General features: G+C 40.7%; 1 protein-coding gene across 3 annotated transcripts in view; it reads left to right on the top strand.

Annotated features, from left to right (window-relative positions):
- The window catches only part of SORT1 (sortilin 1), a 66,857-nt gene that overhangs the window by 18,074 nt on the left and 30,299 nt on the right, over positions 1-18,484 (top strand). For all 3 annotated transcript variants that reach the window (XM_052637813.1, XM_052637814.1, XM_052637815.1), the window contains exons 2-5: positions 3,316-3,375; positions 4,681-4,754; positions 14,760-14,862; positions 15,393-15,557. In XM_052637813.1, coding sequence (XP_052493773.1) covers positions 3,316-3,375; positions 4,681-4,754; positions 14,760-14,862; positions 15,393-15,557 — 402 coding nt within the window. The remainder of the gene's footprint in view (positions 1-3,315; positions 3,376-4,680; positions 4,755-14,759; positions 14,863-15,392; positions 15,558-18,484) is intronic.

Consider the following 18,484-nt stretch of genomic DNA (forward strand, 5'->3'; position numbering starts at 1 on the left):
ATGTGCTATGCTGTTTGCTGCGCTCAGTCGCTCCATTATGTCCAACTCTTTCTAGCCCGCCAGACTCCTCTGTCCATGGAATTCTCCAGGCAGGAATACTGGAGTGGGTTGCCATGCTCTCCTCCAGGGGATCTTCCCAACTCAAGGATCGAACCCACGTCTCCTGAGTCTCCTGCATTAGCGGATGGATTCTTTACCACTGTGCCGGCAATAAAGAATCTGCCTGCTAATGCAGAAGACGTGGGTGCAATCCCTGGATCAGGAAGATTCCCTGGAGGAGGAAATGGCAACCCATTCCAGTATTCTTGCCTGGAAAATCCCATGAACAGAGGAGTCTGTAGGCTGCAGTCCATGGGGTAGCAAACAGTCAGACACGACTTAGCAGCTGAGCACACTATGCTGTGTATTAGTTGCTAAAATGAATAGGCTTGGTCCCTGCACCAGATGGGCTTCGGATCTAATGAGGGAGGCAGGCATGAGTCTTGTTGCTATAATTAGAAGTAATATATGATTTGAAATGTCTAAGATGCTACCACAGTGTAGAATGACGTGTACCTTTTGTAAACATCACAAATAAGCAGTAGAATTAATGGCCTTTCGCTGACATTTGTAAATTCTGTCTTCTAATCATGACCAGACTGTCCACACTTTTCCTGGACATCTGTAATCTTCCTGTTAAAGGGGTAGGATTGAATCTGTGGTCTTGGTTCCCCAATTCTCCTGGATTTGTTTCCTTTCCATATGACCTTTTCTTTCTATCTGAGCTGTGGTCTGTTGTTAGATCTAATTTCATTTTTTTCTTTTATTTACAGCACTGTAAGAGTGGTAAAGACTGAAATATAAAAAATTGATTGCATTTTCTCTAGGTGGATGGGTTTTCTCAATGAATTTATGCATTTTCAGAAGTAAAATGTAGTCGGTTGCTGGGAAGGGAAGACTAAGGGTAGCAGAAGGCCACTATTACAGTTAATGAATTTCACTTCCATTTTCCCAAAGGAACTCTGGATCGTGAATGAGGTCAACTATACTTGGATTTGTTTGGGTTAAGTTGAGGGTTGCTAGTGTCATCTAACAGTCCTCCTCTTTCTGTGGCTGAGCAATAGAAGATATGAGTAATGCCAGTGTGTCTGCTGACTGGGTCAGGTGTGGAGAACATTGCCTGAAAAGTGAAAGCTTGATCAAGCTAGCAAGAGCTCCAGTGATGGAATTTTTCTTTTATCCTAATCAGCTTTTGTGCCCAGAGCCTGTCTTGGAACGATAGCCTTTGTTTAGATAACTGTTAGCCCGTGCAGTCTGTCTGGTATTTGTGGAAACTCAGGATATCCCTGTTTCTCCTCAAGGAGCTCATTGATGTAATTTCAGACACTGTATCCTCACTCAAGAGAACATGCTGTCTTGCTCTGTGTGGTATCTTAGAAGACGTGCTGCTGTATCCGTTTTTAAGCTTATGGGTCCAGGTGTCTCTAGCAGCAGACCTACTTTTTCTCAGATGCTTGGCCAGCTTACATGTATGAATAGCCTTTCTGTCCTGCAGTGGCTGTGAGAAGCTCTGAGCATTTGAGAGCTAACTAGCGTTTACTGAGCAAGCCGTCTGTGTTGCACTGAGTGTACTATTTACAGAGATTGTACAAGAGATTCTGTCGACCTCGAAGCTACTTACAGTACAGGGGAAAATAGCATAGGTGAATTTAGCGACCCATCTAGTAGGACCACAGAAGAAAATTAGAAGATAAGCCAAACAGTTAATGTGTGAGTTCTGTTTCTTCACACATCTCTGTTGGGATTGGTGGCCTGAGTAACCATGCAGCTGGAATCCCACCAATTATAGACATGCTGTATTTTGAGTCAACTTTGTGGTTTGGGAAGGATGTATAATTCAACAAATGCTTATTGAGCATGCGAAGTATCATGGTAGGCACAGGGCATACTGCGACTATAAAAATTATATCCTTGGCTCCTAAGGAACTGCTCATATTTGGAAAGGCAAGGCATATTTAAGATTTTAAAAATCTTTGTAATATTTTTAAGTCTTCAGAAAAGAAAAGCATAGTCATCAACAAACTACTAACTCCTCTGGGTGGTGGGGCTGTGGTGAGGTTGTGGTGGGGAAGAGGAAGGATCTTCACTTCTTACTGTATACATTTCTAATATTAATCTATGTAGTAAGAAGTTTTTACCAAGTGCCAATGTTGCCTTTTTGGTATTATTTCTTTATCGGTTAAAAAAGTGATAGAGACTAGATTATACACATAATGTTAACTTTGAGTATCTCTGTGTGATAAGATTTATGTTTTCTTTGTTGTGTCTCTCTGTTATTGTCTGGGCTTCCCAAGTGGCTCAGTGGTAAAGAATCCACCTGCCAAGCAGGAGACATGGGTTCGATCCCTGGCTTGGGAAGATTCCCTGGAGAAGGAAATGGCAACCCATTCCAGTATTCTTGCCTGGAGAATCCATGGACAGAGGAGCCTGACAGGCTTCAGTCCACGGGGTCACAAAAGAGTCAGACAGGACTTAGCGACTAAACAGCAACATTGTCATCTACTTTTTTCTATGATGGACATGTATTATTTTATAAATAGAGAAGAAAGTATTGGAAAACCAAAACTCAAAAGGACCTACAATAATTATTATAATAAATTTTAATATGATTGCCATATTTTAGATACAGTATACCAGCTTTCCCTTTTTTGTCTCCTCACTTTCCCCAGAGCGATAAGCCACAATAAAGTTTCCCCACAACTTTATTAAGGTGGTTCTATTATTATTAATATTATTACTGTTGTAGTTATTATTATTAAATAAAAAGGTGAAACAAGGGCATTTACTCTTGCTTCTTTCCCTTGTCATTTGGATGTATTAGCCTAGAAACAAAAGGAATCCAGCTATTAGCTATTTGGCTGTACTGTGAAGGCTCCTTAGAAAAATTTAAATTATGCTGATTGGTTTACAATTATATCTGTCATTGTGGGCTGTGATCTCTTGTTTTAAAATATCCTAAGAATACTTTCTATATCTTTATATTTAGTTCTGTTGGAGAAAGCAAATAGATTATCCCGTCTCCCCATCTGGTACAGTGAAGAGAACTCATCTGCTTGGCTTACTTTATGTGAGAGAGAATTAAAATTTCCAAGTTATTTGTGATTCAGGTTAAGTAGTTAAATGCTGTCTCTTCCAAATTTTGCTCCAGAAATCCATATCCCCTTTTAATTGTAAAGATAATTACTTTGAAAGTAATAGTGGTCTGTGTTATTTAAAGAAGTCGAAGATTGAAGAGGAGATGTCATTTCTAAATGAGGTTTTTTTTCCCCCTTATAGCATGTATTCGATGATCTCAGTGGCTCAGTATCCTTGTCCTGGGTTGGAGACAGCACTGGGGTAAGTAATGCTCTGACTTTGTTGATTCAGCCTAGCAAGAAGATGGTATAGATTTGGGGGAGTTTAAGTGCTAAATGTTTTACCTTCTGAAACTGTCTCCAACTTCAGCTGTAGGAAATGAGTTTGTAGGACAGACTTCCAGAAGGCTGTGGTTGGTTTGGTTTTGCTTTTAGAACTAGGAACATCTTGTGACCACCTTCTTCCATAATAGAAAGCTAAACACCTTTTTAGTCTTTGGTGGCTGCTTAATATCAAGATGAGCAAGAAGAAGAAGAGAGGAGAGTGCTGTGTGAAAAGGCAGCTGTACAATTCTTGGGAAAACTTCTATGTGGAAGCAGTAATGGCACCTTACACGTGTTGGCATTTTTCCTCCGACCTGTATTGTTCCTGTATCCTTTCCCATAGTTAGTTTTAAAGGACTGTGGCAGCCGTGGGCTTATCGCTGTTCAGCTCCATCTGTTGGCCTTTCCCCAACCACAAAGGAGGTAGGTACTGCCAGCATCGGGGGAATGAGACAGTCAGTTATTATCCTGCCTGAGCAAGGGCAGGGACCACAGCTCATGCCCTCCAGTATTCCAGTAATGTATGTATCAGAGCACTGAGGCACGTGAGGCTATATCAGAAGCCAAAAGAAATAGAATTTTTGTACTAAAGAGCAAGTTATTAATTTTTAAATTGCTGGTAGAATTTCTTTAAGCCTGTCTCATTTGCTTCTAAAATTTGAGTTGTTCACTATTTCCCATGATTTATCACTTTATCTAAGATAGTTGGTATCTCCAAGATTTCTTGTTATATGGCTGTATGAGACTCCCTAGCCTCTTATTCCAATTTATCACAATCATATCTTCATGTATGTTTTCTCTAGAAAAATACTTATTTAAAAAATTGATTTCATGGAGAACTAATAGCAGGGAGAAGAAGAAAAGGACAGATGTGACATAGCAACCTCTATTAGAGCATTCACTCTGTTCTAGCCTTGTAAGCGGAAAGAGAGATGATTCTCGACTGAGAATATCTCAGAATAATGTGGATACAAAATAGTTAAATTCTTCCTTTACTGTTATTTGGAGTTGATCAGCACTGTTTCACGCTGCATCAGGTGTAGGCTGTGGGACCATCTCAACAAAATAAGCTGAGAATTCGAATCATTGTAAGCCGTAATCACTTGGTCCTTCTTGGTTTTCAAATGTATTACAATATAGGCTACTGTGAAGCAGAATTATTGGCAATATTTCTGATATTCAGATATTGCAAACATGTAATTGGATTATGTTTCTTATTGACCACATGCTTTTGTCTCTTCAGATCATTCTAGTCTTAACCACCTTCCATGTACCACTGGTAATTATGACTTTTGGACAGTCCAAGCTATATCGAAGGTGAGATGCCTAGCATATGATTGGGGAATTTGATTGAGTAACATATTGTGACTGTAAGTTCTCTGCTTTTCTAGGCATGATGGGATCTAACAGTTGATTTTAAAGATCTTCTGGCCGTCTTAAATTTTCACCAGATTGTCGCCCTCAGCACATTTTTAAATGTCTATCTAGTTAGCAACCTAAAGCAGCATGAAAAGGAATCTAGTTCCAAGGAAATAAGGTTTACCTGACTGAGTGGCAGAACAGTAAAAGAAGATGAAGAGTCTATAGGGGTGTGTGTATGTTAATTTAAATGGATATTTATTTGTGGGGAGGTAGCATAGAGTAGAAATGGCAACCCACTCCAGTGGTCTTGCCTGGAGAATCCCAGGGACGGGGAGCCTGGTGGGCTGGCATCTGTGGTGTCACACAGAGTCGGACACGACTGAAGCGACTTAGCAGCAGCAGCATAGAGTTTAGCCACCTTTCTACTTATTATCAGGACAAAATAGTTTTATACTCCTGAAGTAACAATCCTTACTGTACCTTCCAAGTGATTTTTTTTGGGGGGGGGGGGGGCCCCACCATGAGGCTTGAGGGATCTTAGTTTCCTGATAAGATATTGAACCCAAGCCCTGGCAGTGAGAATGTGGAGTCTAAACACTAGACTGCCAGGGAAGTTAGATATCTAATATCTAAAATATTAGATAATATTTTTCATCTAACATTATGAGCCCCAAACAGATTGTTTTTAGGTCCGAAGGAGGTTCTCAGGTCATACCTACCAAAGTGCCTGGTAATGATGATGGTAATATATGTTTTGGGACTATAGTCTATACTGTGACATTCACAAAGTTTGAGAGTTGTCTTTTCAAAGGTCCACCTTGGTTAAAGGGTAGGATTCTTTTCCTTACCTGTAAGATTCAAAGCCGGCTAACTCCCAGAAGTTGCTGATTGTCTTCTCCATCATGGGTGTCTATCCCATTTTCTGCCTAGAGACCCAAAGAAATTTGACATTTCAGCAGATAATATAGAAATTACCCTCTGGGCCAAAGGATCTCCCAGAAGCTACCATACTTTCTCAGGGTTCTTTGCTTGATTGTTGACGCTGGCCAAGGTGGGAATGAACCCATGTTGAAACTCTGATATATATCAGTCCAGCCTCCCTTTCCCAATAGGTGACCCTTGACTGCTGCTCCTGAGTCTGGAGCCAGTGCTTTCTGCCCTTCAACACAGAGACTTTAATTTAAAAATAGGTCAAGAAAGAATTGCCATCTTGAAATTGTTGTACACTGCATGAAGGCAGTTTCTTGACTGACTTGGGGTTCTCCAGCAACTAACTAAATGACTGACACGTAACAGACAGGCAGTACGTATTAATTGAATGAATGAATGCCTTGCCTTCTTTAATAATTCTCAGGCTAATAGTATTTTTATTTGTTTGATAAGGATTGACAAGGTATTACAGAATCCTAATTCTAGAAGGGACTGTAATTTATAGGTGATTTTGTTTATTAAGTTAGAAAACTAGTTGAACCATTTCAGGTAGATGAAGTGTCCTGTTTGGGAAGGAAAAAAATGCATTAAAATTTTTGTAACCTTAGTAAACTCTTTCCATTTTTTAAGAAACTTTGCTGTTGTAAGTCTTTGTGATACACTTTTTCTTACCTATTCACCTTCCATTAAAAAGGCAATGCAATCATATTGTAAAACATTGGAAATTTTAAATGAAAAAAAAAATCACCTTTAAGTCAAGTAATCTTATTTACAGTTTATTATCTTGACTTTTCTCCTTTAATGTTATACCATATAACTCTATAGCCTTAGGAAGCAACATGGTACAGTGTAAAGTTACCTCTTGGCATATAGGCCTGGGGTGGAATCTCAGCGTTATTTGTGAGCAGAATGAACTTGGGTAAGTCATTTAAGCTCCCCGAGTCTTTCTGTCACCTGTAAAAGAAAGATGATAATAACAGCCGCCTTAGAGCCACTGAGAGCTGTGCTTCCCAGTACCTGTCATGGAATAAGAACTTGGCACTGTTAGCTGCTGCCTGGCCAGTGGCCAGGTGTGGCATGTGACCAGCATGTACTGGCACTGTGGTACTGTTAGTAGTTTTCTAAATGAGTTGAAACCCTTCCATACCAGTTGATAAAAGGTGATTTCCTGTCTGCCCCCAGATGCCTCTATAGCTTCTACAAGTACACCCCTACCCCAGCCAACATGCAAGTGTTACCAACACCTGATGTTATGAACTATAACTATTCTGATTGGTCACTGCTCCTACCATAATCTTTGTCAAATTCTTATCATTTTTGTTAGATCGAAAGAATTTACTTAGTCATTATTCTCTTGAACACCTAAGTTGTAGTTTTTTCACTACGTTAATGCTGCTGTGATAAATATCACACATGTATGTCATCAGTTCAGTTCAGTCACTCAGTCGTGTCCGACTCTTTGCGACCCTATGAATCGCAGCATGCCAGGCCTCCCTGTCCCTCACCAGCTCCTGGAGTTTACTCAAACTCATGCCCATTGAGTTGGTGATACCACCCAGCCATCTCATTCTCTGTCGTCCCCTTCTCTTCCTGCCTCCAATCCCTCCCAGCATCAGAGTCTTTTCCAATGAGTCAACTCTTTGCACGAGATGGCCAAAGTATTGGAGTTTCAGCTTCAGCATCAGTCCTTCCAATGAACACCCAAGACTGATTTCCACTGAATCTTGCTTCTATCACCAGTCACATCCACAGCTGGGTATTGTTTTTGCTTTGGCTCCATCCCTTCATTCTTTCTGGAGTTATTTCTCTACTGATCTCCAATAGCATGTTGGGCACCTACCGACTTGGGGAGTTCCTCTTTCAGTATCCTATCATTTCGCCTTTTCATACTGTTCATGGGGTTCTCAAGGCAAGAATACTAGTGGTTTGCCATTCCCTTCTCTAGTGGACCACATTCTGTCAGACCTCTCCACCATGACCCGCCCGTCTTGGGTGGCCCCACACGGCATGGCTTAGTTTCATTGAGTCAGACAAGGCTGTGGTCCGTGTGATCAGATTGACTAGTTTTCTGTGATTATGGTTTCAGTGTGTCTGCCCTCTGATGCCCTCTTGCAACACCTACTGTCTTACTTGGGTTTCTCTTAAGAAGATGCCTATTTCCAGTTTATATTATGGTAGCAAATGAAAACCTCCTCTCTGATCTCTGCATGTTTTGAATCCTTTACTAAACTCCTTCTCTTGGTTGAATTATGTTCGAAACCTGTTGCTTCAGCTGCTTTTTTGCTTGCCTTCTCAATTCACGTGTTAGCCTCTATAGTGCTCTTCAATCAGGTAGCTAGAACTGGACCTGACAAACCAGAGTCATACCTATGGGGAGTGAAGTGTTTTCACGACTGCTTTTCCTGTCCTTTTGCTGATTTTCAGCGTTTTGCTTACTTTGAGACAACCCCAAACAAAACAGTATCACTATGTTACTGCTTAAATACCTACCACCCTCTGACTCAGCCTTTTTCCATCCTGTATTTGCCTAGTCTTGTGAGAAACCACTAATATATACTTTACTAGAGAGTAAAGCAAGTTGTTTCTGGTATAGTATGTTAGTAAGGTTCTTTTTCTTCATTTTGCACACCAGGTTTGTTTGTTGGGTTTGTTTGGTTTTGCAAGGTCATTTTGAATATTAATTACTTCCTCCCTGCTGTGAAGTGAAAACTCTTCCAAAATTTGGGTGGACACTGTAAATACGTCTTGTTGCCTCTCCAGCTAGGCTGGCCTGGCCTAGTCTAAAGTGACTCATGTTGTTGGACACACCAGCCAAGAGTCACGTGTTGCTTCAGAAATGGGAAAGGGAGGGAGCAATTTGAGCAAAATGAGTCCTGCATATGCTGCGCTTGTGCAACTGAGAAACAGATAAAAGCCTGTGGAATCTGCTCTGAAGACCCTTCTGGTTTTTGCAGTTTAATGGTTGTGCTATTTATTGGATTGTCTGTCTCTCTCAAGTCTTCTGTGGTCAAAGGTTCATTTGGGATTCAAATAGGAGGCAGCTAATCAGATGCCACCTGCCATAAGCAGTACCATGTGGAGGTATGCATGAGGCGAAGGAAGTTAGCTGTCTCTGTTACCTGTGCCGAGTTAGAGGGAGCACACTTCAGAAAGAGGGTTGTTACAGGGAGGGAGGTGAGAGGGGGGTTCAGGATTGGGAACACGTGTATACCTGTGGCAGATTCGTGTCGATGTATGGCAAAACCAATACAATGTTGTAAAGTAATTAACCTCCAATTAAAATAAATTAATTTATATTTTAAAAAAAGACTTGGGAAATAAAGTCCCTGGGCATTAATGATTGGATAGAATTGAATAACATACTAATATCTTCAGTTAAAGGGAATCATATTTGAATAGTATAAATTTTGATTCCCTCTTCAAGAATATTAATTCATATAACAGATTATAAAGTTCATTTACCTCTCACTTGCAAATATGAAATTAGAAAGGAAATAACTAGCTATAGTTAAGATGATAATTTGATTTGCAGCAACAAATGTTGTGTGCCTTTTTGTTTTATGGGCCTTTGAGTCTAACCTTTCATTGTAAGATTAACTTAGTGAAGCACATTATGTACAGCAAAATTCTATACCAAGTTAACAGAAAACTGCTGGACTGTTTTACTTGTGATTTCTATTTCCTATTGAAAGTTGTTCAAATTTTGGAAATTGGTAAGGGAATCTCTAAGAGATTTCACGTTAAAGTTTATACTGTAGTCAATGTAAGTTTTTCAGGAAGTTACCTGAGGTTAATAAAAAGGATAACTTAAAAATATGCAACAGAAACTTCTCTGACATTTTAGTGTTTAAGACTCCATGCGTCCACCACAGGAAATGCACGTTTGATCCCTGGTCAGGGTACTAAGAACCCACATGGTCAATAAATAAACAAACAATAAAGATATGCAGCAGATATTACAGCAGAGTTCAGTAAACCAGGTTCTCCAAGGCATCTCGTTATGACAACCTTTTTAATGATATGCTTGGCTCAGTTTTCACCGTAGTAGATTATTAGCAATGACTGGATATTCTAATTACAAGGTTAGCATAAATTCTGTTTGCAGAATATATCTTTCTACTTTTTGTTTCTTAAAGTTTATTGAAATGTGTCATAATGGCATTTTACTGCACCTTCATTTTTACAAACTTAGGGCATATAAAAACCATGAAGCTAGGTGGTTTTTGTCACTTAAATATTCCCATGATTTTCATGGGAGTGAAAATCCTGTTCTTAGAATTGTCTTATTAGCAATCAGAGCAAAATAAGGACCTCAGATACATACTCACATTCCTTCTGATAAAAAGTTGTGTGATTTTATTTATAATATTTCACCCTCTATTTTCCTACTTGTATTTTCAAAATTTCTGTAGAAAACATGCATCCTTTTCAAATAAGTATAAAACACAATGACAATTAAATTAAAACGCATAAGGTAGCATCAGACAGTTGGGGTTAAAACAGAGAAACTGAAGTATTAGGAATTCAGTTTAATGTAGATTCAGATTCTGCCCAGCTCACCCAGCAGTGGTTTCAGGTCTGTAAGTCTTTTGGAACATTTTAATAAGCTACATTCTCCTTATTGATCTTTTAACTGGAAATCTCAATCCAGTTAGTTCTCATTCACAGTAGTTATGTTCTCCAGTCTCTGTGAATTACTGAATTAGTGAATATTGAGCCATTGCTTCTAGGGGAAATACAGAATTAGGTTCCTGCAAACTTCTGGCCACAGTATTCATTTTCATCAGTCGATCTTGTTTAACCTTGTTTTATGTGTGTTTCTGTTTAAAGATACCTTATGTGTATTATTGATTGATTGAGCTCACAACCAACTGTTGGAGAAAGAAGCTTATCTAACTCACATATTTTCTCCAGAAACACTAAGCAGCACTTCATAACTATGCTTGGGGACTATTTAAATAACAAGCACTAATAGAAGGCACAAAAACGCAGACTGCAGAGCAGTAAACAGACTGTGAGGAAGATACTCATGCACAGAATAAGAGCTGAAACAAGAAAGCAGGCCAGCCGCTTGTTGGACTTCAGAAGGGAACATGAGCCCCAACAATTTTTGCTGCCCTATGCATATCTGCCAGTGACTAGGAAAGTGCCATGGGTATTGATCTGGGGTTACAAATCTGAGTAGGCAAATTTATAAATATGGAATCTGTAAATAATGAGGATTAACTGTATAAGCTTTCTCAATTAGTGAAAACTACAAAACTAACTTTTTTGGAGTTTGTTGTCTTCCTTTTTGTTTTTATGTAATAATTTATAGTGACTTAATCATGGCAAAAATGAATTAAAGGAGTAAAGAAGTAGGTAGGCCTGAAAGTCAACCAACCAAGGATATTTATGCTTGTTTGATTGTTGAAAAAAGTAAAATGTAAGATTTTCTGAGATATTTATTGTAGGATTCTTTTATTGTTACTTTTCACTGAATGTCTGCAGGTCAAATGCCCATTGTCACAGTTCCTCTGTATTATAAATGAAAAGTGGTAAAAAATGGAGGTGTGATTCTTGGTTATTGGCATTTGGGTTGAATGTCGGTCAACATGTTAGTCTTCTGGAAAAATACCCTCCTGAGTCCTTCATCTTAGGAGGAATTTTAATGCTATGTCTTATCAGAACTCCATGTGATGATTACTTTTTTTCCATTTATTTAAATAATCTCTAGATTTTTCCTGTTCTTTGGTGGTATTAGGCTCTATCCCAAAAACGTTTGTACTCCAGTACTATTTTTTGTTGTTCAGTTCAGTCCCTCTGTCATGTCTGACTCTTTGCGACCCCGTGAATCGCAGCACGCCAGGCCTCCTTGTCCATCACCAACTCCCGGAGTTCACTCAAACTCATGTCCATCCAGTCGGTGATGCCATCCAGCCATCTCATCCCCTGTCGTCCCCTTCTCCTCCTGCCCCCAATCCCTCCCAGCATCAGAGTCTTTTCCAATGAGTCAACTCTTTGCATGAGGTAGCCAAAGTACTGGAGTTTCAGCTTCAACATCAGTCCTTCCAGTGAACACCCAGGACTGATCTCCTTTAGAATGGACTGGTTGGATCTCCTTGCAGTCCAAGGGACTCTCAAGCATCTTCTCCAACACCACAGTTACAGATGTACATATTCTTATACATGTTTACACCACAGATATAGCAAAAGTGATCATTTATTTTTGCTAACCAGAAAGAGCTTTGTTAGGTTTGATGTATAGAATTGTTATCAAAAAGACTTACTTCTAAAGCAGATGGTTTCACAGGGCTTTGTTAATGTTTCCTGTTCATAACTCTTAATTATCATATGGAATTTGAAAAGTTATTTATTTTTCAATATATTTCATTGATTTCCTCTCCATGATATATAATGTATGCCAGTATATATGCTGATAAAAGATAAAGCCACTTTAAAGCAAAGTGCCATATTAAAATATATTCCTGGCCCCAACATGGCTTTGACAAAACACTACTTAAATCCCAGCAGGTTGACACTGGTCTATCATGCTCCATTTGTTTATCTGGCTAAAGTGCCAGAGTGTTGTAGCAGATGATTTTTTGTTTCCCTCGTGTTGCTTTCTTTTTCTGAAGGGCAGGGATGTGTTTGTGTGCCAAGTTCTTGAAAAGCAAGCACACTTGCCAGCAGGTTTGTGGAGGTTCCCTGGGATGTCATGAAGGAGGGGTGACTTGTAAACTGGTGATAATCAAGCTGCTGCAAACCCTTTAGGACATGGTCTGAGCTGTTGATGTATGCACTGTAGAACTAGGACTCGAATATGCATATCTCTTGGCCTGCTGTCGAGAAGATAAGAACTTTTCTTGTACTCAGAAGTCAAAGGAAGGGTAACAGGAATCTGTTGGGTGGTTTCTAATCCCTATTTTATGTAGTTTTCTCTGTGTGTGTTCTAAGAGATGGAAAGACAACTTAAAAGTCCCATGTAGTTTGCGTTAGCATAGTGAAGGGACCTGTACGTTCACTCAGAGATACTTCCCTCCTGTCTCTCTCCAGTTTCCTCTGAGCGGACCTTTCCTGACAGGCCACAAGCCCTGGCAAGAAAGAGCAGGACCACTGGTTGCAAAGGAAGAATTCCTTGCACATAATTAAAAGTTGTCTCAAGTTAGGGGCTGAGCGTTAAAAGAATTAGATTGTAGTTTCAGTTTTGCCCTTAATTGACTGGTCGACTTTTGATGGAATTGCTTCCCCGTGAACCTCCTCCTCTGTGAAATAAGGGAGTTGGACAAGATGTTCTCTTCAGTTCCTTGCCTCTCTCGTGGTCTGTGGTTCTGCGATTCTTTTCCTGTTGAGGCTGATAGCAAAACTGTACCGCCTCTCAAGTCATATATTCTATCAGTGAAGACCACTGTACGTTGCATTTATCATGGGCAACTGACTTGCAGTGCACTGTGGTCATCACTTATGGATACTGAAATTTAATTAATATTAAGATCTAGCATTATATATCATGTTAGAGCTATGCATAGTATTAAATACTCCTGACTTTTTTTTCTCTTACATTTTGAAATCTAAAAATTGACTTTAATACTTCTCAGAGGTATTGTTGAAATGAACTTTTGGGTAAAGCTTTAAACAGCCTAGGAGTTGAGATTAAATTTATCTGTCTTTTTTAGCTGGGTGCTGCATGCATTAAGAGATTTGTGCCTAAGGATGGTAACTTTAGGGGAGGAGGTTCTCAAGATCCTGCTACTTAACTTACAAGCTTTATCATGAGTACAATACGATGCATTGATAAATTAGTTAGAAGGCCTTTGACTACATTTAGCAGAGAGCCCAACTCAAACTTTTAATATAATAGCTTAAGTAATAAGGGAATTGGGACTTCCCTGGCGGTCCAGTGGTTTAGACTTCACCTTCCAATGCTGGGGGTGTGGTTTATGGCATCCCACTCCAGTACTCTTGCCTGGAAAATCCCATGGACAGAGGAGCCTGGTGGGCTGCAGTCCATGGGGTCGCTGAGGGTCGGACACGACTGAGCGACTTCACTTTCACTTTTCACTTTTCATGCATTGGAGAAGGAAATGGCAACCCACTCCAGTGTTCTTGCCTGGAGAGTCCCAGGGACGGAGTGGGGTCGCACAGAGTCGGACACGACTGAAGCGACTTAGCAGCAGCAGCAGGGGAACTAAGATCCGACATGCCTCAGGACTGAAAAACCAAAATAAAAAACAGAAGCATATTGTAACAGATTCAATAATGACTTTAAAAATGGTCCACATCAAAAAATATTTTTAAAAAAATAATAGGGGAATTCATGGCTCATAACTAAATACAGAGGAAGGATGGGTCGATTCAGTGCAGGGTCACAGGCCACCTCTCTGGACTCCCAGAGCTATTTCAGCAGTGCTGGCCACTTACGTTGGCTTCTACTTCAAGTTGGGCTCTCACTGTATCAGAATGCCTGTTGCATTTTTTTGTTTTGTTTTGTATTCACATGCTACAATATGGGAGTTTCTCAACGTTGATGCCATTGACATTTGGGGCCAGATGCACCATTCGATGCCAGATGCTTGTGGCCCTTTCTTTTTTGGGAGACTGTCCCATGTATTGTAGAATGTTTAGCAGCACCCCTGGCTTCTACCTACTACGATGCCAGTACAGTGCCAGTAGCACCCAACCCTGAGTTGTGATAATGAACAATGTCTCCAGACTTTACCAAATGTTTGCTTGGTGGGGTGGGGGCATGGGGCAAAAATACCTTGGTTAAGAACCACAGATCCTTAAGGAAGACAGACCGTTTCATTAAGTGGTTGTCTTAAGTGTGTTTCCTAATAGACTCCAGTTCTCCCAGTTTTTTCTTACTGGCTCAGTCTGGGTCCTTTCCTCATTCCTCACCCTGTCACCCATGAGGGATTGGAACTTCGTTCCACTAATTAGGCCCACCACTGCGGGTAGGGGTAGAATCAGGAGGGTGAGGGAAGCTAGGTACAAACCCATCAGTGCCCATGACCTCTGCATTCTGAATTTGTCCTTTTTTTCCCCTCTCAGTGAGGACTATGGAAAGAACTTTAAGGATATCACAAATCTCATCAATAACACATTCATTCGGACTGAATTTGGCATGGCTATTGGTCCTGAGAACTCCGGGAAGGTAAGACGGCTCATACGTGTACAAAACTGCGTAATACCGTAGGCAGGGCTGTCAGATGTTGATACGTGAGTGGTCTAGTGGTACACAGCAATCTATTTAGTTTACTGGTACAATATTTACAATATAATAGAATGAGACAATTTAATACTCATTACAAAAGAATGGCATTTTGCATACAAGTTCTTTTTTTGGACCTTGTCTAAGATGCACCAAAACTCTTCATAATTATGTGGTGGTTGTTTAGCGTTACAAGGTATACATCTAAAGACAACCTTCTAGTCTTTGGGAAAACTGGCTGATGTCAGACTGATCAAGCTTATCTTCATAGATACAGTGCACTGGCTCAGGACAGCATTTTTTTCGTAAGACTAATACTTCAGGAAGAGAGTGTATCAGCTAATCTGTTTTTATAACTCTTCTTACTTTTGGAACTAAAATTTTTGAACAAATGTCTGGTGAAAATGGTGGAGGAACTTCGTGTACTTTTGTAGTATTATACCCTGGTTCTGAACTTCCTTCTCCCTGACCAGGTGATTTTAACAGCAGAGGTATCTGGAGGAAGTCATGGAGGAAGAATCTTCAGATCATCAGATTTTGCAAAGAACTTTGTCCAGACCAATCTCCCTTTTCATCCTCTGACTCAGATGATGTATAGCCCGCAAAATTCTGATTATCTTTTAGCTCTCAGCACTGAAGTAAGTCTAGCTGAAGAACTTGTCTTGCCTTTTGTGTTTTTATAGTCTCAAAATACACTGTCTTAAGAGGACCGTGCAGGTGATGCTTTTTATGTTGGACTGTCTTCTAGTGACTTCTTATGGTATGAAGTGTGGGTTTTTGGTTTTTGTGTGTGTGTGTTTTCCTATATGGTAAAGGACACAATTTTCATGTGCTGTCTATACCAGATAGGTGTATGTCTAGTTATCATTACAGTTTTTTAAAAAGTGAACAGATACTTACTGTTAGAGTAATGAACTAGGAAACAGTTTAATCATTCATGATCTGCAAGAGACAGACATAAATTGTTAAACTTTTAAGATTGTTATTGTTTCTTTCCTATGGCCAAACTACACCTTTATAATTTTTCCTTGTTCATTCCTTAGTATAAAAACCTGCTGATGTCTGTCTTTGATGCCCATGTATTAATATCCAGAGTCCTAATTCCCTGCAACCCCTACCCCATTCCTGTACTCTTCCCAGAAACCACGGGTGGCCCTCCCACCTTTGTTCTGAAAGTTTCCTGAGGAGCAGCTCAACTTTACCATTCCTGGAGGATCAGTCTGTTTTATCATAGATGTTAAGGGCCCAGAGTGGCTGAGTTGCCAGACTATGATAGTAGTCATAATTACATTCTGTGTTTATATGGCTCTCTCTCATCGTATTGCTTAGAGTGTGGTTTGCTCACCTGCAGGATCAGATAGAAATCCCTGGGAGCTGGTTTAAGATGCAGATTGCTTGGCCCTGATCTGGATATAGTGTGTCAGTGAGGTGGCTAGTGTTTTTAACAAGCTCGCCAGATGAGCCTGCGCACTAAAGTCTGAGAGCCACTGCTGTGATGACCATTCTGGGAATGGAAATAGGGTTATCAAATACAGACAAGTTGGGCTGAGCATCAGGATGGCATAGGGAAGATGAGAAGGACACTTGGAAGAGAGGTCTAGGGTTCTGGGCCTTCTGGGGGCAGAACTTTCAGCTGAGGTCAGGCTGAGAAGCTCAAGGAAGGTCAGAGTTAAACTCAGCCAGAGGAGGAAAACTAGCCTACCAGATAGGCATCACATCTGAAAGCAACAATTCCTGGGAATTGGCCTTCAGCAGCTTGAGTCGGATACGATTGAAGCGACTTAGCAGCAGCAGCTTGAGCTGAAGGCCCTTCAAGGGAGCAAAGAGACCCCTGTTGGAATGGACAGAACCATTGATCTGCCTTTGAAAACCCCATCACCCTTACCAAGTACCTTAAGTTTATTAAAACAGCTATCCTAGGGAGAGGCAGGCACAATCTGCCTTTAGACCTGAAATTTCTTCCCATTAAGGGTGAGTTTGAAGTACAAATAATCAGGGTGGAGCGATGGACCAATTTGTACTAAAGTGTAAATAGGTGATATCAGACCGTTCCCTATTTCTAAGTGGATTAGGTTAATTAGGAATGCTGGGAGGTGAATGTCACTAGAGGAGGAAGAGTTAAAGAAGAATGATGGGTGAGAGTGGAGGACCGCTGAAGTTATTTCTACCTAAATCATCACCGTTTCATTTGAGCTGCTCCAGGACATTTCAGTCCCACCTCCAGGGGGTCTGGGCTCACTAGACTCCTATTGCCAATGTCACTGAAATTGTCTGTTTTTATGTTATGAAGTCTCTGCTGCACTTGAAATTCCTTTTGGGAATTGTACTTGCTTGGCTTCTGTGGCAGTCCCTTTGGTTCGTTCTTTCCTACCTTCTAACCATTGCTTCTTAGTCTCTTTTTTAAACTCCTTTCAACCTCCCCTTAAATCCCTGTTGCTCATGTTGCTCTGAGTAAATGCTCATTTTACTCTCCCACTCTTTACCATTTTGCTACCACTGTGATGTGTCAGATTCTCAAATGCCTACCTCTGCTCCTGGCTTCTTCCTGGGGCTGCAGATGCCTTCCTTGCTGTCTGCTGGGTATCTCTAGCTAGATGTCCCACAGGTCCTTCAAACGTAACCTTTCTCAGCCATATTGTTCTTCCCTTCATCCTTATGCTGGCTAAAGATTCCACAACACTGCTTTCCCCTCACCAAGAATCCCGGAGTGTTCAACTTTCACACACACACACACACACACACACACACACACGCACGCATGCACGCACGCACTCACTCCATCCTGCCCTACAGGAGGGTGTCCAGTAACAGACACACACACACACACACACACGCACACACATGCACACACACACGCACTCCATCCTGCCCTACAGGAAAGTATCCAGTAACACACACACACACACACACACACACACACACACACTCTCCATCCTGCCCTACAGGGAAGTGTCCAGTTCTACTGAATCTAGAGTCTATATTATTTCTGAGCCTTTTCCTCACAGCTGTGGCTTCAGGCTTCACTAACTCAATGCAGCAATTAGTCACTGCTTTCCCTGCTTCTATTAATAGTTTGAACCCTCTGAAATCCATCTTTCCCACTGTCACCCAAGTATTCCTCTTAAAAAAAGTAAAACTGGTTGTGTCATTCCCCTCCTGCCAGTATCCCATATAAAATAAGGACCAGATTCCTCTGCACGAGCTGCCACCCCTCCCCAGCACTGGCTCCTCTCTTCCCCTTGAAATGTTGCTCCATCTGTGTCTGAAGGCTTCAGCTCCCTGCCCACACTGAGATGTTTCACCACCTCTCTGTCTCTGCTTGTACTAATCTCTTCGTGCATTGACATCTCATCTCCCATTTGCCTTCTTTTGGTTACACTGCTCATCATTTAAGACTCCGTTTGGCTGTCTTCTTCACAAGTCAGCTCTAATGCTTTGTCTCTCCCTGCTGTTACCCCAGAGACCATGTTTCCATAAAACTTACCGTGTGTATTGAACTTTCTTTTGTGTACCCTTGTTAAACTGTAAGCTCCTTGAGAGCAGGGAGTATGTCTTATTCATCTTT

Source organism: Budorcas taxicolor, chromosome 3, assembly GCF_023091745.1.
Source record: "Budorcas taxicolor isolate Tak-1 chromosome 3, Takin1.1, whole genome shotgun sequence".
NCBI lineage: Eukaryota > Metazoa > Chordata > Mammalia > Artiodactyla > Bovidae > Budorcas > Budorcas taxicolor.